This window comes from Monodon monoceros, unplaced genomic scaffold, assembly GCF_005190385.1.
Source record: "Monodon monoceros isolate NGI ecotype Baffin Bay Population unplaced genomic scaffold, NGI_Narwhal_1 Super_Scaffold_12, whole genome shotgun sequence".
Lineage (NCBI taxonomy): Eukaryota > Metazoa > Chordata > Mammalia > Artiodactyla > Monodontidae > Monodon > Monodon monoceros.
In genome coordinates this window covers 51440140-51464865 of record NW_021703768.1, presented here as the reverse complement: position 1 = coordinate 51464865, position 24726 = coordinate 51440140, and the positions used below count along the sequence as shown (strand labels likewise).

Genomic DNA, 24726 nt, shown 5'->3' with positions numbered 1-24726 from the left:
ATATATATATATATATATATATATATATATATATATATATATATATAATATTAACCTCTTTTTGGTCATATCATTTGCAAATATTTTTTCCCATTCAGTAGGTTTTCTTTTCATTTTGTCAATGGTTTTCTTTGCTATGCAAAAGTGTTTAAGTTTAATTAGGTCCCATTTGTTTATTTTTGCTCTTAATTCCTTTGCTTTAAGAGACACATCAAAAAAAATATTGCTATGATTTATGTCAAAGTGTGTTCTCCCTATGTTTTCCTCTAAGAGTTTTATGGTTTCTGGTCTTATGTTTAGGTCTTTATTCCATTTTTAGTTTATTTTTGTATATGGTGTTAGGGAATGTTCTAATTTCATTCTATTACATGTAGCTGTCCAGTTTTCCAAGCACCACTTATAGAAGAGACTGTCTTCTCTACATTGTATATTCTTGCCTCCTTTATTGTAGATTAATTAACCATACATGTGTGGGTTTATTTCTGGGCTCTCTATTCTGTTCCATTGTGGTATGTGTCTGTTTTTGTGCCAGTGACATACTGTTTTGATTACTGTAGCTTTGTAATATAGTCTGAAGTCAAGGAGTCTGATTCCTTCAGGTCAGTTCTTCTTTCTCCAGATTGTTTTGGCTATTTGAGGTATTTTGTGCTTCCATAGAAATTTAAAAGTTTTTTGTTCCAGTTCTGTGAAAAATGTCACTGGTATTAATATTTTGATAGGGATTGCATTGAATCTGTAGATTGCAGATCCTTGGATAGTATGGTCATTTTAATAATATTGATTCTTTTAATACAGGAACATGGTATATATTTTCATCTGTTTGTGTCATCTTCAATTTCTTTCATCAGCATCTTATAATTTTCAGAGTATATGTCTTTTACCAACCTAGGTAGATTTATTCTTAGGTTTATTTTTTTTTTTTTGATGTGGTGGTAAATGGGATTTTTGCCTTAATTTTTCCTTCTGATAGTTTGTTGTTAGTGTATAGAAATGCAACAGATTTTGGCATATTAATCTTGTATCCTGCAACTTTACTGAATTTCCTGATGAGGTCTAGTAGTTTTCTGGTGGCATCTTTAGGGTTCGCTATGTGTAATACCATGTCATCTGCAAAGTGACAGTTTTACTTCTTTCTTTTCAATTTGGATTCCTTTTATTTCTTTTTCTTGTCTGATTGCTGTGGCTAGGACTTCCAATACTATGTTGAATAAAAGTGTCAAGAGTGGGAATCCTCATCGTGTTCCTGATCTTAGAGGAAATGCTTTCAGTTTTTCACCACAGTATGATGTTAGCTGTGGGTTTGTCCTACATGGCCTTTATTATGTTGACATATGTTCCCTCTGTGCCCACTTTCTAGACAGTTTTTATCATAAAGAGGTGTTGAATTTTGACAAAAGCTCTTCCTGCATCTATTGAGTTAATCATATAGATTTTATTCTTCAATTTGTTACTGTGGTGTATCACATCGATTTGTGGATATTGAAAAATTCTTGTATCCCTAGGATAAATCCCACTTGATCATGGTATATGATCTTTTTATGTATTGTTGGATTCAGTTTGCTAATATTTTGTTGAGGATTTTTGCATCTATGTTCATCAGTGATATTGGCCTATAATTTTTTTGTGTGTGTGTGCATCTTGTCTTTGGTTTTGTTATCAGGGTGATGCTGACCTCATAGAATGAGTTTGGATGCAGGTCAGGGGTGAGCTTAGGAGTTCATAAATGACTTTATGAGTTTGCTTTCCTGAGCTTTTACAGTCCAAAATCTCCCTCAAACTTTGCAATTTCTTGGTGTTCCTCTTTTAATAGTTGTCTACTCAGAAAACTAGGACTTTAGTTGCCATACACTGCTGTGTACTTCTGCAAGTGCCTCTGCATCTAAGGCCAAGAGACAGATGGTAGGGGGACTGAGGGAGGAAAAAAGAAATGGGTGTTTGCCCCACATTGTTATAATCACAGGTCTTCTAAACAGGGGAGAAGCCTCCCCTCTCTCAGTTTTGGTTTTTGCATGCTCCCATTGCCTCTGCCTGTTGCCACTACCACAGGATTACTTGGAGGCTGGGTGTGGGGGAACAAAGCAGTCTTTCTGAGCATTAGTAGTGCCCTTTCCATTCCTTGAGGAAAGCTAGAGGGCTTTTCCTGGAGCTCTTTCTGCCTGCACCCTGCTGTTTACGTTAAGCATATTGAGTTTAGGTGACAGTTACTTGAGGAAAAAAATAGTAAACCAGTGTGACAGTATTTCAAATGCTGTTCTTTCCCAGAATCCACCTGGTACAGTTAACTTTTCAGAGTTTTCAAATATCTGTTCTATCCAATCTGTCTGGGTTTTATTGCTTTTTTGTTGTATTCAATGGGATAGACTGAGTGGGGTGTACTTATATTTAACCCAGAACTGGAACCTTCTCCCTTAGATTACAGAGATGTATTAGTTGGTATGCCATTGGTACTTTGAGGATAATGATTGTGTGAGCATCTTTGGTCAACCTAAGTTATTTTATGCTATTATGGTCTTTCTGTCCTTTTCTTTCTTCCTTTCCTTCCCTTCTTTCTTCTTTCACTTCCTCCTCTTCTTCCTTACTTGAGTCACTGATTGCTTTTGGTCTCTCCTTACATAAACTGGAAGAGGGAAAATAGAAATGTATGCATAGTTTTGCTTCTTTCTTCCACTCCATTGCAGAACTCCTGTTTTATTTTTATTGCTGGCATCTTTCCATTGGCTGAGCCTGCTCCTTGCCACCTCTGTCACCATTTCTGATTGCCATGTCATCACTGCCAGCAGATTTGCTCACGGTCAATCCTATTTGCTTCTCATTTTTTTCCTCTTCTTTGTATCTTTTAATATGTCTTTTCTAATACTTATCTGTTTTTATGTAAATTACTACATGCATACCAGTTTTTATTTTCTATTAGTATACCAATTACAGTGAAAATCAAGTGTAATTTTTTTCTCAATGTCTGTGTTGATTTGTTTCTCTTTGATCAGACCTGTTTGAGTGTGTGTGTGTGTGTGTGTGTGTGTGTGTGTGTTTGTGGTATGGTGGGAAATGAGGGCTATGTTAGTGATCTGGAGATATATTGGAAGCCTGAGGCTTTGTATAATTTTATTTTTGTTGTTTTTTTAAGATTAAAATAAGCAGTGCTATTTTATCTTTCTTAATGTTAGCTAGCAACTTTATCTTAATCTTGATGCTGGATTTAGCACTTTTCATTGCATCAGAGCTTAGAAGGAGAATTTTATTAGTTAGAAGGCCTGGATCTAATCATGGTTCTAGTATTAGTTAGACAAAATTGAGCATTAATTTTACTACCTATTCATTATATTTTATTTATGAATGAAGTAATAATGATTGACTAGTACCAGCTGCAAATCTGGGTACAAACAGGCCAGTTCCTTTTACTCTGAAGCCACAATGGGAAGGGCAGGTGCAACAGGAGAGGAAATTAGAGAGCAACCAGTGGAACCAAGTTGAGTCCACCAAGAAGGTCATGCAAGACTGAGGTTAGGAATTTAGAAGGTGGACTCTGCAAGGGAGTAAAACTCATTCTGTTTTTTCTTTCCCCATCTCTTCAGTTTTACCTTAAATGTACCAAAATACTTATCTGTAATCAGAAGTGATTACTGGAGAAAAATGAAAGACTGGGCTTTAACTTTGCTTCCTCCAGGCCTGGATTTGGTACCACTCCTCTGTGCTCTCATAGCTCCATGGGCTCATGTTTGTCTTAATTCTGATCACTCTGTGTGATCATTTCCTCCTTATTTAATGGTTCTCCAGCTAGATAACAATATTCTTGATGGCAGGGTTTTAATTTTTTTCACTGGATATTTCTAGTACAAACAGAGTTCCTGACATATGGAGGGTACTCAGTGATTGTTTTATTAATCATGTGTTAGAGGGATATTGAAAAAATAGTAACCAACAGCAATAAATTCATTGTAAGCAAAGGAAAACTCATGAGAAAAGGTTTATCTCTTCTAATTGTGAGAGATTGAATAAGACAGAAAATGCGTGTTAAGAATAAAGTTGAAAGCTGTAGCTTACCTCTACTTATTATACTGTGATTAAAATTTAGTTTTGTATGACATTCAATTTAGTAGTCTTGCTTGCAACCCGTTCTTTCCTCTGCCCAAGGTGTCTTTATATGTATGATATATCTTACAATTTGAGCTTCTTATACCTTGGTTACCTTAGAGTAATCTTCTTACACCTTGGTTTCAGTACTCTGGAGGAGTTCTGCCTGCCTCTGTAATAAGGTGCTCCCCTGGAAACCTCCAAAGTGAAATTCACATTTGCTATATAGCACATATTTTAAGTCAGATCATCCCAATTAGTGGTCTATGTACTTGGTAAAAGTTTTTCTAGCCATTTGTTCATGTTGATAGCTAACCAGAAGCTAGATATTACTTACCTTGAATAGGGATTACATAGATACCCAAAATTTTTAACAGAAAAAATTTAACAAAATGTATACACACACACAGACACACACATATCCCTAAACACACATATATAAATAGTCTACACTACCACTGTATTCTTTTAGAAACTGAATATGGAAACTGAGATAATAGAAGTCTCAGAGTAGTTTGAAGTTGTAGGAGAAACAGAAATCCTTGAAGTTCTCTTTGGGTAGAGGAGAAAGGGATAAAACTTAAAAAAAAATTTCTTGAATACATAGGTCGTTTAGTAAGTTATTCTCAGCTGTGGAAAACCCTCAACATGTACACAAAGCTCGCTTGGAAAAAGTTATGACTACGTTTTCCTGTACTTTAAGTTCCCATAAGCATCAGGCATTCATGGTTTCAGAAGATTTTAAGTGAACTAAAAACCAGGTAATCATTTTCTAATAATGGGGAGAGTGGTAGCTTAGGCAGTCAGAGCAGTTAACTAAGAGACAGTGAAAAGATTTTTGATGGAGTGGCTCATTTTTTAAATGATACTACAATTATTATATTTTAATGTGAAGTGGGAAGATAGAAACAAATAGCACATCAAGAAAATAAAGAGTAATTCATTTAATTCTTACATTGTCCTCACTGAAAAGAGCTTTGTCTCCTGAAAAAAGGAAGTCAGAATAATTTATCTAATTGTCTGTCTGTCTGTCCATGTGGTCTATCTACCCATCTGGTCTGTGCATGTGGTATATCTATAAAGGCAAGATCTAGAAGGGAAGGAAACAAAAGGTAAGGAATGAAATCTCTCTAAGTAGATATGCAAAAACATATGGAATGTTTAATGGTGAATGGAAATCAGGGACATTACTTCAGATAGAACCAAGAAGAATTTTGATTTTTGAAAGTAGATATAATAAAATGAAAATAAAAACAATAAGTGAGGAAGTGAAGAGGGAAAGGGTGGGATTTATTTTTCTTTTTTTCTTTTCTCACATGCCAGTGTGAGATGTACAGGTACTGGAGATTTTGTATACTGGTGACAACCAAGTACATTTATTGGTTTTATGTTACTAAACATAATTGAAACACCAATATAAATCACCTATTCTAAACTCAGGTCTTGGGAGTTGGGATGAACTAAAACCAGAAATATGCTTTGAAGTGAGGTTAGATATGAGCAGAGGTCTTTAATTTTGGGCTCTTGCTGAAAATACAGGAGAACCCATGATACTAATCTTGCTTATGCAGAGGACGTGCCATTATAGCACTTTGGCTTTATGATGGCGCTAGAGATAGATCAGAAGGGAAAAGATGAGAATATGAATGTATGTGAACACAACACTTTCCGAAGCAGACCTTAGTGTCGGGCGTTGCCAGAGTTGGTGAAGAAAATGGAATACACTCGTTTTTTGTCCATCACCTGTTTTCCTTATTCTTCCCACTTCCCATTAGAAATGTCGAAGTAGAAGCTGTGAGTTTTACAGCTGGCCTAATCAGGACTTTATTTCTATCACTGCTTATTGCAGGGTGACCGACATCTACTTTGTGGCTCTCAGTTGAGTGAGAGGGGAAGCTGTGTATTCTCTGGGGTTTGGGCCTTGTACTGATATTGACCAAGCTTCTCAGTCTCTCTCTCTCTTTTTAAATTTTATTGGAGTACAGTTGATTTACAATGTTGTGTTAGTTTCAGTTGTACAGCAAAGTGATTCAGCTATACATATACATATATTTATTCTTTTTCAGATTCTTTACCCATAGAGCTTTTTACAGAATACTGAGTAGAGTTCCCTGTGACATACAGTAGGTCCTTGTTGGTTATCTATTTTACATATAGTAGTGTGTGTATGTTAATCCCAAGCTCCTAATTTATCCCTCCTTCCCGTGTTTCCCCTTTGGTAACCATAAGTTTGTTTTCGAAATCTGAGTCTGTTTCTGTTTCATAAATAAGTTCATTTGTATAATTTTTTAAAATTAGATTCCACATAGGAGTGATATCGTATGATATTTGTCTTTCTCTGTCTGACTTCACTTAGTATGATAATCACTAGGTCCATCCAGGTTGCTGCAAATGACATTACTTTGTTCCTTTTTATGGCTGAGTAATATTCCATCGTATATAGGTACCACATTCTTTATTCATTCCTCTACTGATGGACATTTAGGTTGCTTCCATGTCTTGACTATTGTAAATAGTGCTGCAATGAACACTGGGGTGCACGTATCTTTTCAAATTATGGTTTTCTCCGGATATATGCCCAGTAGTGGGATTGCTGGATCATATGGTAGCTCTATCTTTAGTTTTTTAGCTCAGTCTCTCATTGTACTAATCTGCTTTTTAAAAATACTAGTAACTAATAATAATAATTACAGTTTATTGACTTTTATGCCAAGATTGTGCAAAGTGTTTTTGCAGACATTACATACTTTATTTCACTTGGTCCTTCTAATAATCATATAAGGTAGGTGACATTATCTTCATTCCACAGATGAGAAACCTGAAAGTTGGGGAACTTGTCTAAGACCACACTGTTAGTAAGTGGCAGTGGGGATTTCTACTCAAGCCTGTCTCCATAGCCAGTGTACTTAAGCACTGTTCTACACTGCTCAACAGGAAAAGGTAGGAGTCTGTGCAAACATTTTTAATGTTTATTAATTTGGGGGCTTATGAGCATTCAGGATCTGTCTTTTGACAGTTAAAGATTTGTTACAATAAGAGTTTTTTTTTAATCCTTGAATTATTTCCAACACCAGATCCTCATTTTCTTAAAACATTATGATCTATATTCTCATTCTCATTTTCAGCATCTTTTTTCACATACTCTTGGCATTCCTGCCTTTCTTATGATATATTCTATGCCTAAAATCCTTTCATGGTGAAGTCTTTCCTTTCTTAAAGAGTTTTAAAAATCCAATTTCTTCCTTCAAAAATTTTTTTCTGAAAAAAAAAGAAAAAGCAATTTCTCCTGTCTCACAATATTCTAAAACTACAATTTAATTTTGCACCTGTTTCTGTAATGATATTTTATTAACAGTTTCATGAAGATGCAAAGGTTTTAATTTTTGCTTTTTTTCAATTTTTGTACTCTTTTCCATCTTTCCTCATTTGTAAAGGGGAGAAAGCAGAATTTCAGGGCTCTTAAAATATTCATACTGCTTTTTCTAATGCCATTTGTAAATGTATACTTGCTAAATATTTTTAAGGATCTTAGTGATGTTAATCATAAAGAGCTAGATACTCAATACTTTAGATTGTGTATTCTTCAAGAAGTTAAGCCAAATGATAAATTCCCCAATAAAAGATGTGTATGTATGTTTGTGTAGCATAGACTTTATTCTCATACGTGACTTATGGTTAGTAGTAATAAATGCTTGTATGCCTTTTGAAGAAATCTGTGAGCCTCACATGTGCAGCCCAAGGGCAAGAACACTGAATGGAGGGATGGGAGGAGAGAGGATGTTAGGCACACCCTTGGCTTCCAGCACCCTCCAGCCCTGCCCTTAGACCCTGCTTTCCTTGCTGTGGTGCTCTGTGCTCTGCGGCCAAGTCCTCCTTTCTATAGCCACATGGGCTGGGCATGTCTTAGGCCCTAAATAGGAGATTTTAAAATGTTATTTTTCTTTTTTCCCCCACACAGTTTGCCTGATGATTCAATGAAGGGAAGCATTTCTACCTTTTTAGTTTAGCATAATAAAATGTGCTTACTTAAAATTTAATACTTTACCTTACCTATTATTAATGTATATTTTGTAGAATTATCCAAGAATATCTTTTTAAATTTCAGATTTCCTTAAGTTACTGGAATAGAGTTTGGATTTGACCCAGATACACAGCCAGGACATCAAATCATAAAAGATACTGTAAAACATTCAAGGACAATATTTACAGAGAAAAAAAATTTATCTTCTTGCTGTTAAGGAGTACATTCCAAATGTGAGATTATGTACCTGCCCACACTCACACATACAATTTTTTTTTTGATTTCAGACTCTTGGTGGTTTAAATAAAGTTTTCCATTGTATATTTATAACTCATGAATTAGATTTATTTTATTTTTTTGTATGCAGGTATAGTTTCATTGTTAATATATTTCATATTAACAGATTTTATAATATAGAATATCTGAAATTCATGCTTGTTAACACTGTTCTCTCAATGATTGGCAAACATAGCCAGAGATGGCTAAACAGCTACAAAAAAAATTCCATGGTGTACTGCTGAACTTTACATTTAGTGATAAACACTTTTTTTTTTTTTTTTTTGCGGTACGCGGGCCTCTCACTGTTGTGGCCTCTCCCGTTGCGGAGAAGAGTCTCCTGACGCGCAGGCTCAGGGGCCATGGCTCACGGGCCCAGCCGCATGTGGGATCCTCCCAGACCGGAGCACGAACCCGCGTCCCCTGCATCGGCAAGCGGACTCCCAACCACTGCGCCACCAGGGAAGCCCTTAAATAATTTTTTGATAAATTCTAGACATTGGATAAATTTCTTATGCTTGGGGAAATATAATAAAAGATGACTGAGCACTATTTGCCAAGGCATAAGGCTAGGCTTGAGGGAAATATAAATAATTATAAGAAAGGTATAAGCAAAAATTCAAAGACAGAAAGCACGAAGTAAGTTCTAAAGAAGTATATATTGTTCAAATTCTTCTACTTCACAATCTTTTTTTTAATGGTTACATTACTTTTATTGTCATAAACTGATTATTATTTAATCTTATCTTTCTTCACATTGCTTAACTTTTTTTTAACATCTTTATTGAAGTATAATTGCTTTACAATGTTGTGTTAGTTTCTGCTTATAACAAAGTGAATCAGCTATATGTATACATATATCCCCAACTTCACAATCTTATTTCAACTACCTTTTCACGTTTACTTTTCTCTCTTATTTCTATTCTATGTGAACCATTCTAATTAGTCAAATTGGCTTAATAAGTGTCCTGTAAAACATCTCATCCTTTCCTACTTAAAAAGCATTGTACCTTGGCATATAGACCTCATTTTATTTTGGTTTAGAAGTTTTATCCATTTAAAAAAAAGTCACTTAGCAATAATTCAAACAAAGATTGGACCAAATTTGGGATTATCATGTGTTTTAACCAGTCTTACTGTATGTATAGCCTTTGAAGAAAAATCAGATAAACCATCAGCAGTAATTGCAGTACCTGGCATAGTAGTATGACTTTGCCATATTTCTCAGGACATGAAAGAACATTTGCAGCAACTTAGAACTGCAAGAAAACAAGGCTTAAGAAGTTTTCTCACCATTAGAGATAATGCATGTGAAAAATTTTGATTTTGATGGTAACGCTGTATAGGTAATGTGCTTTATTCAGAGTCAAAATGAATCTGACAAATTAACATACAATTTTAGCATTATTAAGCACAGTAACATAATTTTGATTGTTTTGTGTTGTTCTAGATTTCTAATTCTAGGGATATTGCTCTAAAAGTTCTTTTCATTTGACTCTTCTGAAGCATGTACCCTTCTGACTTTTCAGTGTGTTATGCAGAAAATAATACAAGTATGTTTGTGAACATGTTGCTTGTGATTTAAGTATATACATTACATAATGTTTCCTTTTCCTTCCATTGTTGCTTTAAAACCACTTAATTTTCTCTCTCTGCTATGACTCTGACTCGATTCAGAATAAGAAAAAATAGATAAAAGTATATAACACTGATCATTACTGTTTATTGTTCTAGCAATTTTGATGATGAAGTTGTAAGGTATAGCAATGGGATATTAAATATTATCTTTTTAGAAGTCCTGAGTTTTTCATGTTAATGAAATAGACCATATAGAATTTATATGACATTTGCTTACCTGTTACAATTTCAATTAAGTTTTTTTTTTTACTAGAAAGAAATGAGATGGAATATTGCAGAATTTATCAATAAACTATGATAAACATTTATTCTGAAATAGTTTAAAATCAGACTGGGCCAAATTTATAATGGGTTTATAATTGGTTAGTTGACAAAATAATTATCTGCCTAAACATACCTCACCTTTGATAGTTTTAAGTTTATAATTTTTGAAAATAAAATGCACCTTCTGCCTTTTCTCAGCCACAGGATGTACATATCATAACTAGAGCAAAGAGCCATTCTTTTCTAGGGAGGTCATGTGTGCCTTTCCCTAATTTGTAGAAGGAAAAAGACACACCCAATTAATATGTAGGTTAGAAGTAGTGAACTGTGTACAATAACATAGTTAATATAAGTGGAAAGAAGAACTTAGGTGGTGTAATTTTCTCTTAATTTCCCTCTACTTTTAGCTGTTAGTCATAGGAAAAGTGGATGTACTGATACACATGTATACTGATTATCTCTGAGTCCATAATAGGAAGCAGACAGGAGTAGAAAATTTTGCATGTAACAGATGTAGATTTCATTTGAATAATGAGATACCAAGTAGATTTCTGAAATTTTTTAAATTAGAAGGAATGTATATAGATTCCTAGGTAACAAGAAATTTATTCTGAAATCCTCAGGATATGTAACTGACATTTAGTGAAGTTCAGATCATGGTCAAAACTTGAATTGAGCATCATTTGTAGAGCAAATGAATATTTATTGAGCATGTACTATTTTTGTTTGTTGAATGCATGAATGAATGAGGAGACCTTATTAACTATGTGTTACTGTTGCATTTTACTGTGTGAAGATGTACTATTTTATATGAAAGTTTTAGTAGAGGGAAATGCAGTCCAGGAGGTTAAAACCAAAGGGAGCTAATTCATAGAGAAAAGCTGAAATAAAAACGTCAGAAAGGATAAAGAGAAAAGACAGTATGTAATGAAAAGTGGAATATTACTTGGGTACACTCTAACTTATTATTTTCTTTAATAATTTATTGATATTAACTCTGAAAAATACATTATATGTTACAGACAAAATTTTACTCGGGAAAGATGGCACATGTAAAATGGTTTTCCAAATTGAGTTAATAAAATAGTAATTTCACATTTAAAGTTATTTGCCTAGAAAGGTACCAGGTACAATGCTTTAAAAAGTATCTGTTATTTTAAAAGCATATTAATTTAGACAAAACTGAGTAAGAATTTATAACTTTCTTTGGAAACCCTGTATAATGCAGATATATAGTATAAAATTATGAGAGTTAGAAATATTTAAGAGAACATTTTAAGTAAGCAGCTCATGCCATTTATATATTGACATGTTTATAAATCTTTAGTCTTTAAAGCAGAACGCTACTCTAGGTGAGGTCTCTTATAGTTTTCTCTTAATTATCTTGATGAGGTTGATAGTAATTTCTACTTTTTATAGCCTTGCAATTTATCACTCTACTTACTTGAAGTTTTCTGTGTTTCACTTTTTTTTTTCCCCCAGCAACCTACTTATGTATCACTTTCTATTAGCCCTCAATTCAGCATCCAACTTCATTTTATTTTCCTAACATATGTCCATTGGGGATAGGCTTCCTATTGGGAGCAGGGGTGTGCTGGTGAAAGCGTCTATTTTTGGTTACTGTTTTTTAATTAGATTGTCAGTTTTGTGTTGAAGAGAGATCTGTATTAATTAATTCATTCAGATGTATTGAAAAAGATTTAATGACCCAAAAGGTACAAGTAGGTAGAAATAGGAAGTGATATAGATGATTAAGTTTTCAAACTTTACCACATAATAGATTTAACCTAGAGAACTTTTAAGGATCCCTATTCTTATGCCAACTAAATTAGAGTATTTGGGGTAGGACCTAGGTATCAGTATTTTTAAGAATTCCCCAAGTGATTCCATTATGCAGCCAAATTTGAATACCAGTGACATATATCTCTGGTTGGATTTTTAAAAATATGTGACAAATACTCTATGAGGCCCACAAAGCTTCAAATATTTACTATACAGCCCTTTGCAGAAAAAGTCTGTTGACCCATGATATAGATTACTCTGTTTCATCAGACTAGAAGCATTGGTATCACATGAAGCTTTGTTAGAAATGCAGAATTCCAGGCCCTATCCCAGACCTGCATTTTAACAAGATCTCTAGGTGGTTCACATGGACATTAAAGTGTGAGAAGCACTGATACATATCATGTTGTGGATAATATTATTTATTAAGTATTAAGCTCCTTGATACTTTTCTGACAGAGGTAATCAAGAGTGACTACACAGTTTATTCATTTTTCAGTTTTATAATCCTTTTACCAAGGGTTATTTTTATATCTCTTAACCCCTACAGAGATTTCCTAGAGTGATAGGTTAATAATTGTTCTATTAGAATCAGATTCCCTTTTCCTTGAATCTGGACTGGCCTTAGTGACATTCTTGATCAACAGAAAGCAGCAGAAATATCATTCCAGGACTGCTGAGGCTGGTGATGAACACCCGCTCTGGGAGTCCTGAGCTACCATGGATGTCTGACCACCCTGAGACTGCCTTGTTAGGCCACATGTGGGTGCTCCATTTGACCATTTCTTCTGAGCCTAAGTTTTAAACCATCTCTCCTAGGACACCAGCCATATGAGTGGAGCTGTCTTGGACCCTCCAGACCAGTCTACTTCCTGCTGAATATCACCAGTTGACCTCTGTTGATGCCATGTGGAACAGAAGAATCATCCAGCTGAGTGCTGTCTGAATCCCTGATGCACAAAAATGTGAGATATAATAAAACGATTGTTTTCTTAAACCATTAAATTTAGGGTAGGTTGTTATTCAGCAATAGATAACCAGACCACCTACGTAGAACATTTTAAAACTTCTATGGTACTGGAGATGAATTATTAAAAGTTATACTATAAACTTTTAATTTGAGTTTATCCTTATTTTAAGATTGATCATTTTGTATAAATAATCCAGAGATAAAATATAGAGAGGGCAGTTAACTGAGCATACCATGTGTGATGGCTTTGTGGTATGTCAACTTGGCTAGGCTAAACTACATTCCCCAGAATTCCCTTTCCAAGATGTTTCTGGATAATTAGGTTACAAGAGTTATCCTTTCACAAGAGTTGGAGGAGGGAAGGAAAGCATGAGCTAGTTTGTACCATATACACACCTTCTCTTAATTATTTAATAAAACACTAATGTAGCTTCTCCCGTGAAGAGATTTTTTTCAGACATAGTTAAAGTCCCTAATCAGTCATTGGGGAAATTATCCTGGGTGGGCCTGACAATCAGTTGAAAGGTCTTAAAAGAGGGTTGAGACATTCCCTGGAGAATGAAAGTCTACTTGTGGACAGTAGCTTTGGCCACTGTCTTTTGGATCCCAGCCTTTTTGTGTTCTTCCCTTTCTAACTGTCTGCCCTATAAACTCTGGATTTGCTTAACCAGCTCCCCAAACTGTGTAATCCATTTCGGTTCCTTGTTTTTTTTTTTTTTTTTTTTTGCGGTACACAGGCCTCTCACCGCTGTGGCCTCTGCCATTGCGGAGCACAGGCTCCAGATGCGCAGGCTCAGGGGCCATGGCCCACGGGCCCAGCTGCTCCACGGCACGCGGGATCCTCCCGGACCGGGGCACGAACCCGTGTCCCCTGCATCGGCAGGCGGACTCTCAACCACTGCGCCACCAGGGAAGCCCCTAATCTGATAAGTTTTAAAGGCACTAAGGAGCCTGTTTCCAGTGGTGAAAGGACACTGCTAGTTCATGGCATGACGTGGCAAAAGGGTTGCACAAATTATCACCTTTGGATACCTGCAATTGAGTACCTATAGAAGGTGAGGCTCAGGGTGCCTAAGTATGAGCTCCTCTAGAACATTTCTGTCAAAATAAGGGGTATAGTGGAGTTGGTTGGTTACTCCTAATTGCCCAGGAGAAAGTGGCCAATGAAAAAGATGAACCTAGGGATTTAAATTCCTTGCTCAAGTTCTGCATCAATGACCTGAAAGCTTCTATATCTGCCCTCAAAGAAACCATATTCTGTAGCTGTACAGCTGTAGCTGTAGGGTTTCTGAAAACCAAAGCAAGAGTCTCCTCCTGCAAGTGGCTAAACTACAATTCAAATTGAATTCCCAACGACCTCTGTTAAAGTTTGGTCCCTAATTGGGAAGGAATGGGTTCCTACAAATAGGAGGGGAATATATGGGTAGATTATGATAAAGATGGGGAATCTGAACCTCCTAAATAAAACTGAACCATCTTTGCCAGTAGAAGCATCCCTTCCACTTCTGCCTGAGGAAGTGTGATAATTCATTTTGTGTGTCAACTTGACTGGGCCATAGGCTTTCCAGATAGTTGATCAAACATTAAATGTTTCTGTGAGGGTGTTTTTTTGGATGAGGTTAACATTTTAAATTGGTAGATTGAGTAAAGCAGACTGCCCTCCATAATGTAGGTGGGCCTCATCCAGTCACGTGACGGCCTGAATAAAATAAAAGACTGACCATTCCCCGAGTATTCTCCTGTCTGACAGCCTCCAAACTGGGATATTACCTCTTTGTGGTTCTATAGCATCCTTCTGGCCTTCAGACTCATACTGGGATATTGGCTGTTTCTCGTTCTACAGCAGCTTCTGGAATTTGGACTTGAGCTGGGAGGAACAATGGCTCTGCAGACTTAGGATTTTCCAGCCTCCAATATCAGATGAGCCAATTCCTTATAATAAAGCTTTAAATAGATATCCTATTGGTTCTGTTTCTCAAGAGTACTTTGCCTAATATAGGAAGATGGCCCCTCTTTACCTGAAGAAGCTGGAATGGGTCTCTACTGAGTTACTTGCCTGCAAGGTGCTCCTGACCCTCCTCAGGACCTAATTTCCAACATTCCTTTTTGTTTCTAGATCTATAACTAGACAAGTTGCAGAAGTTCTCAAAAGATGAGGTACTAGTTGTGATTCAGGAAGAGGTGTGATACACACCAAAAACAACTGAATGATTTTTCATTTCATACAGACAGAAATCTAGAGGGTGTGTATAAGAATGGATATTAAGGCTGTGTGATCAAGGTGGGAGGATCATAAAGTTGAATCATGCTGTATTTATTGATACAGGCTCACTAACCAGAGGTTCTGGATTCACTGTTTCAGCTGAAGCAGTTAGGAAGGGCTATAACAAGTTGGTTGGTTGGTCAATTGGCTGGACCCAAAAGGTGGCCTACATTAAATGAAGTTGAAATGCCATGTTATATTGTAGATGAAGGTATCCGAAGGCTTAAGGAGATTGCAATGTTAGAGTATATCTGTCCTGTAAGACCTGCTCTCCAACCCTGGAAAGACACAACTTTCGCAACAGCTGTGAAAAATAAATTTTTTGGGGAGCCACAGCATCCTTGAAGTTCTGTTCTCTTTAGGTCAAAGCTCTCTTCTCTTTAGGTCAAAAATTACAGAGGAAATTCTGCCACTGAACTAGGATTGCTAAATGCAGTGGAGATAATGGGATCCTGAGATGTCAGAAGCTAAATGGTGGCACTTAATTGCTAAAAGCAAGGTGTGATGGTTACCATTATAAACAGTGGAGTCAAACTGGTAATCAGACTAGTTTGACTTGCAGAGACTTGGGGGTTGGCTGGTTATCAAGAGGTCCCTAGAATAGGAAAAGATGGCCAGCCTTTTAAATTCTTACTTGATCTGTATAAGCAGAGTATTTCTAGCTTACTGAACAGATGTCTGAATTGAATTAAGAAAACACAGAGTCAATTTCTTCTATAAATTCTAGATTTGAGCCAGTTAACAGACTCAGACCCTCAGACACTGTTACACTGCCAAAAACATATACTGTTAATCCTTCTATGTCTTCCCCCAAAGGGACCTTTACCAGAAAAGTAATTCTGAGTAATGTACTTTAGCCTAGCCAAGTTGACATCCCACAAAGCCATCACAGTCCCTTGTCAAGTTGGAACTCATATATCTTAAACCATCTCCTTAAACGATACTGCCTAACATGACACAGTTATCCTACATACAACTGAGGATACAAAGACCTTGGGTGATGTTTCTCTTCTCCTTTGTAATTTAAGTACTAAGATTAATGATCACAATACATCTTGTGATATTGATATAAAGGTAGCTATTTTTAAGATGCTTTAGATGATAGGATAAAACTGGAAGAAAAAATATTTGGTTAATACTTATACAAACATACTCATATCACAGTCCGTTAATCACTATAGACATGTATCTCACAGGAAAAATGAATGACCTAGTACACTGCTTGAAATTCTGCCCATGGGGAGGATTTCCCTTCACCATCATCCTTCAGGGATGTCCAAAGGAAAGCTATAGAGTATCAGAAGTCCACTTTTGAGTGGTAGCTGAAAATCACACAGAGCTCTTTGTAAATCAGGCCTAACAGTTCTGTTCCTTGGTCAACTGGTCTTAGGTGTGAAGACATAGGTATGGGCTGAGAGAGTGAAGGTGATGTAGCAAAATAGAGTCCATGGACATTTGGGCTACTTCCTCAAGCAACTTACTTGTGCCTTCAGGGCCTCCTCAAGCCTAATCTCATAAACACCACTTCCATTTGATAACGGACTGCCGCTGCGCACACCCAACATTATGGCTTGGTGGATCAGACAGCACCAAGTTCATGATGGGTAAATCAGGTATCATGGTAACTTAGTGGGTCCTGGCCAAATGTTCAGTTTCTGCTAGGCCTCATAGCGGGCAAGCTGTTTCTCAAAAGAATAGTTATCCACAGAGGATGGTGTGGCTTTGCTCTAAAATTGTAAGGGTTTCTAGGAGATGGGTCAAAAAGGATCTTGCTGTGATTTATGCCATAGAGTGTTCTGCCTATGTTTTCCTCTAAGAGTTTTATAGTGTCTGGCCTTACATTTAGGTCTTTAATCCATTTTGAGGGTCCGTGCTGTGATTTACCTATTAAGGCTTGCTAAAGGCTTCAAACGGCAATCCCATCTACCTCTGACAATTCAAGGACCATTGGATGTGTAGGATCATATGGCCCAAGTGACCCGGCAATTTGCATGGCAGAGTGGACCTGTTGAAGGGCCTTCTCTTGTTCTGGTCCCACTCAATACAGGCAGCTTTTTGAGTCATTTGGTAAATGGGTCAGAGTAGGACACCCAAACAAGGCATATGTTACCTCCAAAATTCAAAGAGGAACTGTAAACATCATTCTTCTCTTTTAGTGGTAGGAGGGTCAGATACAGCACCTTATCTACCTTGGAAGGGATATCTTGATATGGTATAGACCAATAGAGTCCTAGAAAATTCACTGAGAAGGGATACCTCTGAATTTTTGTAAGAGAAGTCCCTAAATTAGGAATTGGACTTCTTAAGAAGGTGTCGTGGAAAGGATATAGCTTCAAGAACTAGGCCTATCTGGGTTTGACTCCTGGCTGTATCACTTGGTAGCTGTGTGACTTGAGAATGCTCCTCCAGACTACGATTTCTTTTTCTTTTCCTTTTCCTTTCCTTTCCCTTTCCTTTTCCCTTCCCTTTCTTTCCTTCCTTTTCTTTCTTTTCTTTTTTTAGGTAAGAAATGGATTTATTTAGAGAGAAACACACTCCACAGACAGAGTGTGGGCCATCTCAGAAGGTGAGAGCGCCCAGACTACGATTTCTTTTTTAAAGGGTATTCTATTTATTTAAGGGTATTATATTTATTTGTGTTTAGTTTGTAGATACAGATCTATAAACTGATATGTATTACTGACCTAATAAATATATTTTGGGAATCATCTTTGTTTCTCTGAGAAATCGTATTAATAATACTATTTACTTCATGTATAATTATAATCAATTTTTAGGTAATTTAGGAATGAATGAAGGCATATTTGCTAGAGCTTATAAGCCAGGAGTTGCTTGGGAAATAGTTGCAATTTATTTTACAGTTCTTAAAATATGGCTCCCCCATATGTTTTGTTCATTTTTCCTGACATGTACTTTAAGAAGGCAATATTTTCCCTTATACCATATCATCTTTACTTTGAGTAACAAATTAGTGATTATAAATATCCATTTTTATTTCTGTAAGGTAATACTGAGCTTTGCTGACAGTGCTGCTTCACCAAGATAACAGTTATGTCATTAGACTGCAAGCATAATATATATATTTTTTATTATAATGAGCAAAAATTGATCTCTGTGTTTCTAAAATGTATTTAGTTTTCTGCTTTCTGGATTTGATGTCTAATGTACACTATTTTCTTTCACAGATATAATTTTAAACACAATAAGGGCAATGTTAGAATAAAAAGCTGTATCATTCTTCCATATTTATTAGAACATCACATACTGTCAATTAAATGTTTTTATTCAAATATAGTCAGTAATTATGACAAATTTGGACCTTTCATAGACTGAACTGTTCAAGCCTGATCAATCTCAATTTGTTTGGATGGTGGTAGTATTTTTAGTGCCATGAGAGGTTTACCTACCTTATGTTAAAATATGCTTATTGCATTATCAGATATATGACATCACAGCACAGGAATGTTGAATTAGTAGTTCATAATAAAGACGCAGACATAGAGAATGGACTTGAGGACACGGGGAGGGGGAAGGGTAAGCTGGGATGAAGTGAGAGAGTGGCACAGACATATATACACTACCAAATGTAAAACAGATAGCTAATGGGAAGCAGCCCCATAGCACAGGGAGAGCAGCTCGGTGCTTTGTGACCACCTAGAGGGGTGGGATAGGGAGGGTGGGAGGGAGATGCAAGAGGGAGGAGATATGGAGATATATGTATACATATAGCTGATTGATTCACTTTTGTTATACAGCAGCAACTAACACAACATTGTAAAGCAATTATACTCCAAAAAGATGTTAAAAAAAACACCAAAAAAAACAAAACAAAAAACTTTTTGTTCTAGGTTACACAAAGACCACCTAAGTGACTGAAATAAATAAGCTTACTTCTCTGCTTTAGGTTTCTCACTTTTAACATTGGAATACCTACCCAAATTCTTTCTTGTACTGGGATCATTCAGATCTTTTTTAAAAAAAAAATTAATAAGGGAAAACTAATTCCAGGGATTACTATAATAATAAATAAAAATAAATATCAGGTTTTCTTTCTATAAACCCAAAAGCCTATTTCTAACAATTCTTTATTCCAGACATTAGTTAATGACAATGAAAAAATTTAAAAGCCACTCTTTATTGCACATTTACAATATATTTGACAATGTCCAAGTTAAAAGAATCACTAAATTAACTACATTTTGGACATGCATTGCTCTTTTAGGCTACTGAGTGTCTGTCAGTAAATTTTTAATTTCCTCAGGTGAATAATCCTGCAATTGGAAAAGTGTTAATATATTTTTCTAAGTATCTACTGGTGGGAATTAATCTCAGCTTTGTTTTTTTTTTTGCTTTTTTGTGTTTAATATTCTGTTCTTGTAATAGTTTAAAATGTTGCACTAACGCTATTATTAGGTCTCTAAAAAAAAGGATAGTCAGCTGTCTTGGTAACAGAAAGGGACATAAGGACATACATAGAGATAATTGGAAACCAAAACTGAATATACCCTGCTAGGTTAGTTCCCAGAGGATGTGGTTTATCTTTAATGTATATAACTTGCCTGAGGATAAGTGATGATTGACTAAATATATTATCATTAATGATAATATCTACTCAGATTATCATTTAATTTTACATTTTTACTATTTTTAAGTGGAGGGAAAACCTCAGTCTTTAAAATCAAACTAAATGTAAAAGTGACATTGTAAAATTAGAGCCACAAATCCCAAACCAAGAAGAACTATGAAATTAACAGTGTGTTGTTGCTAAGTGCTAGACAGATTAGCTCTTGAATAAAGTTGAGTTTGTTACATGAAAAACATTCATAAATAAGTCCATTCTCAGATTTTCTATAAACACCAACAATTTATATAATGCAACATTATAAAAACTTCAAAGCACATTTAAAAAAATGTTTAAGTAATTGTTATCTACATCATTTGTAATTGTTCAACCATAGTAAGGTATGAAAATTCCTAAAATGGAAAGAAAAAATAGCAAAGAAAGCAGAAAACAATGAATCCAATGACCCAGTTCACTGAATAAATATAGATGATCACCATATCCATGTCAAACCACCATCCACGGCTATCATCCTCAAAGTGCAAATAATCCATCCTATGTGCACCATGTGGAAACTGCCTTCTTGTAACTGGAGCTGCACGTCTGTGGAAACCTAGAAGATACATGAACATATTATTTAAAGCTCATTAAATTCAGTTTAAGTTCTCAGAAAGGAAGCTGCATTATGAACAGAAGTATCACGACCAGAGCATATCTTGATTTCATTGAGTGATATATTGTATTCCTGACAGTTTTTTTTAAATTTTAATGATAAGCAACTATCAGAAGTCTTTTTTTTTTTCAGTTAAGGGTTTTAAGGGGGGACAGTAAAATTAGCAAAGAGCATGGAATATGGAGTCAGGAAACGATCCTTTTTTTTAAAAACTGGAGTATAGTTGATTTGCAATATTAGTTTCAAGTATATAACATAACAATATTTTTATAGATTATACTCCATTTAAAGTTATTATAAAATATTGGCTATATTTCCTGTGCTATACAATATATCCTTGTAGCTTGTTTATTTTAATACATAGTAGTTTGTACCTCTTAATCCCCTACCTCTTCTTACCCCTCCTCCCTTGCCTCTCCCCACTGGGAACCTCTAGTTTGTTCTCTATATCTGTGAGTTTGTTTCTGTTATGATATATTCATTCACTTTATTTTTTAGATTCCACATATAAATGATAATATACAGTATTTGTATTTCTCTGTCTCACTCATTTCACTAAGCATAATATCCTCCAGGTCCATCCATGTTGTTGCAAGTGGCAAAATTTCATGCTTTTATTTATGGCTGAGTAATATTGCATTGTGTGTGTGTGTGTATGTATCACATCTTTATCCATTCATCTGCTGATGGACGCTTACATTGATTCCATATTCTGGCTATTGTAAACAATGTTGCTATGAACATTGGGGTGCATATATCTTTTTGAATTACTATTTTTGTTTTCTTTGGATATATACTCAGGAATGGAATTGCTGGACCATATGGTAGTTCTATTTTTAGTTTTTTGAGGAACCTTCATACTGTTTTCCATTGTGGCTGCACCAATTTACATTGCTACCAACAATGTACTAGGGTACCCTTTTCTCCAAATTTGTTATTTGTGGTGTTTTTGATGGTAGCCATTCTACAGGTGTAAGGTGATACTCATTTGCATTTCTCTGATGATTAGTGATGTTGGGCATCTTTTCCTGTTCCTGTTGGTCATCTATAGGTATTCTTTGGAAAAATGACTGTTCAGGTCGTTTGCCCATTTTTTAATTGGTTTTTTTTTTTTTTTTTGTGGTACACGGGCCTCTCACCGTTGTGGCCTCTCCTGTTGCGTAGCACAGGCTCCGGATGCGCAGGCTCAGTGGCCATGGCTCACGGGTGCAGCCGCTCCACGGCATGTGGGATCTTCCCGTACCGGGGCACAAACCCGCGTCCCCTGCATCGGCAGGCGGACTCTCAACCACTGTCACCAGGGAAGCCCTTAATTCGTTTTTTTTTTTTTTTTTGATATTGAGTTGCATAAGTTCTTTATGTATTTTGGATATGAACTCCTTATTGGTCATATCATTTGCAAATATTTTAGGAGACTATTTTTGATCTGTCATTTACTTGGGGCAAGGTAATTTATCTCCTTGGGTCTCAGATTTCTCATCTATATCATCTGATGACTTAATTCAAAAATTTGTGAGGCTCATTTTTTGATATTGAGCCACATGAGCTGTTGGTAAGTTTTGGAGATCAATCCCTTGTCAGTTGCATGATTTGCAAATATTTTCTCTCATTCTGTGGGCTGTCTTTTCATTTTGTTTATGGTTTCCTTTGATGGGGAAAAGCTTTTGAGTTTAATTAGGTCCCATTTGTTTATTTTTGTTGATTTCCATTACTCTAGGAGATGGATAGAAAAAGACATTGCTGCGATTTATGTCAGAGTGTTCTGCCTATGTTTTCCTCTAAGAGTTTCATAGTATCTGGTCTTACATTTAGGTCTTAAAATCAAAATGGATTAATTTTGTGTATGGTGTTAAAGAATGTTCTAATTTCATTTTTTTTTTTTACATGTAGCTGTCCAGTTTTCCCAGCACCATTTATTGAAGAGACTGTCTTTTCTCCATTGTATGGTCTTGCCTCCTTTGTCGTAGATTAATTGACCACAGGTGTGTGGGTTTATTTTTGGGATTTCTATCCTGTTCCATTGATCTATATTTCTATTTTTGTGCCAGTACCATACTGGTTTTTTGTTTTGTTTTGTTTTTAAAATTTATTTATTTTTAATTTTTATTATTTTTGGCTGCATTGGGTCTTCGTTGCTGTGCACAGGCTTTCTCTGGTTGCAGCGAGTGGGGGCTACTCTTCCTTGCAGTGCGCAGGCTTCTCATTGTAGTGCCTTCTCTTGTTGCGGAGCATGGGCTCTAGGCACGTGGGCTTCAGTAGTTGTGACACGTGGGCTCAGTAGTTGTGGCATGCGAGCTCTAGAGCGCAGGCTCATTAGTTGTGGTGCGTGGGCTTAGTTGCTCTGTGGCATGTAGGATCTTCCCGGGCCAGGGCGCGAACCCATGTCCCCTGCATTGGCAGGTGGATTCTTAACCACTGCACCACCAGGGAAGCCCCTACCATACTGTTTTGCTGACTGTAACTTTGTAGTATAGTCTGAAGTCAGAAAGCCTGATTCCTCCAGCTCTGTTTTTCTTTCTCAAGATTGCTTTGGCTACTCGAGGTCTTTTGTGTTTCCATACAAATTTTAAGAACAACCTAATCAAAAAATGGGCAGAAGACCTAAATAGACATTTCTCCAAAGAAGACATACAGATGGCCAAGAGGCACATGATCAAGAGGTACAAGATGTTCAACATCGCTAATTAGTAGAGAAATTCAAGTCAAAACTACAGTGAGATATCACCTCATAAAAGTCAGAATGGCCATCATCAAAAAGTCTACAAGCAATAAATGTTGGAGAGGGTGTGGAGAAAAGGGAACCCTATGCACTGTTGGTGGGAATGAATTGGTAGAGACACTGTGGAGAACAGTATGGAGGTTCCTTAAGAAAGTAAAAATAGAGCTACCATATATCTTGCAATCCCACTCCTGGGCATATATCTAGAGAAAAACATGGTTCAAAAGGATACATTCAGCCCAATGTTCATTGCAGCACTAATTACCATAGCCAAGGCATGGAATAAACCTAAATGTCCATTTACAGATGACTGGATAAAGAACATGTAGTACATATATACAATGGAATATTACTCAGCCATTAAAGAAAATGAAATATTGCCATTTGCAGCAACATGGGCTGACTTGGAGATTATCATACTAAGTGAAGTAAGTCAGACATAGACAAATATCATATGATATTGTTTACATGCTGAATCTAAAAAAAATGATACAAAAGAACTTATTTACAAAACAGAAACAAAGTCACAGACTTAGAGAAGGAACTTATGGTTACCATGGGGGAAGGTAGGGGGAAGGGATAGATTGGGAGTTTGGGATTGACATGTACACACTGCTATATTTAAAATAGATAACCAACAAGGACCTGCTGTACAGCACAGGCAACTCTGCTCAATATCTGTAATAACCTAAATGGGAAAAGAATTAGAAAAAGAATACATACATGTATATGTATAACTGAATCACTTTACTGTACACCTGAAAGTAACACAACATTTTAATCAACTCTACTCCAATATAAAATTAAAAAATAGCAAATAAAAAAAATTGTGAGGTTCAAATGTAAATTATTTTCCCATGAGAGCATTTTCTAAATTAAAACTTCGTTTTATTTTTACAACCCTCACAATTAATGTTTGTTAATTCTGATCACCAACTTAACCTTCTATCTTATACCTTGAGAATTTCACTAAGTCATGTGTGCAAAATTCTATAGGAAAAATGTCTTATGTTTTAACATCGAATAAACTGGACAGACAAAATGATACTCCTTTGAAGAAATTGAGCTTTAATTCTTATGTTTCCAAGCATGGACCTACTTAAGGAGATTATATAAAAAGTAAATATTGAAAGTAAGCAATAGTCCATTTATGACTAAATGAATATGACATTTCTGAGAAATATTACATCTCATTGTGAAATGCTGTTCTTTTTATTTTGTGATATTTATATGCTAATTATTTACAGTTTGGTATACTCAATGGCAACCTGTTTTTGTTGGCTGACCAACACTGAATTCTGTTTTTAGAGACCTTCAAAATTATATATTTTTAAAGATGAATAACGTGATTATTAACCTTTGCTTTGTAGTTATCTACTGCCTACTAATGTATTTCTGTGCTTATTAGTGTTGGTGAGTGGGGACAATACAATAAACTGAGCACAAAAGATATATTCTAGTACTTGCTAGTAACTCTGGTGGTAAAGG

General features: G+C 35.8%; 1 protein-coding gene across 1 annotated transcript in view; it reads right to left on the bottom strand.

Moving 5' to 3' along the window:
- Positions 1-20230: 20230 nt before the first annotated feature.
- The window catches only part of RNF180 (ring finger protein 180), a 287858-nt gene continuing 283362 nt past the window's right edge, over positions 20231-24726 (bottom strand). Inside the window, exon 8 of the mRNA XM_029219003.1 lies at positions 20231-20459. Coding sequence (XP_029074836.1) covers positions 20260-20459 — 200 coding nt within the window. The 3' untranslated portion in view covers positions 20231-20259. The remainder of the gene's footprint in view (positions 20460-24726) is intronic.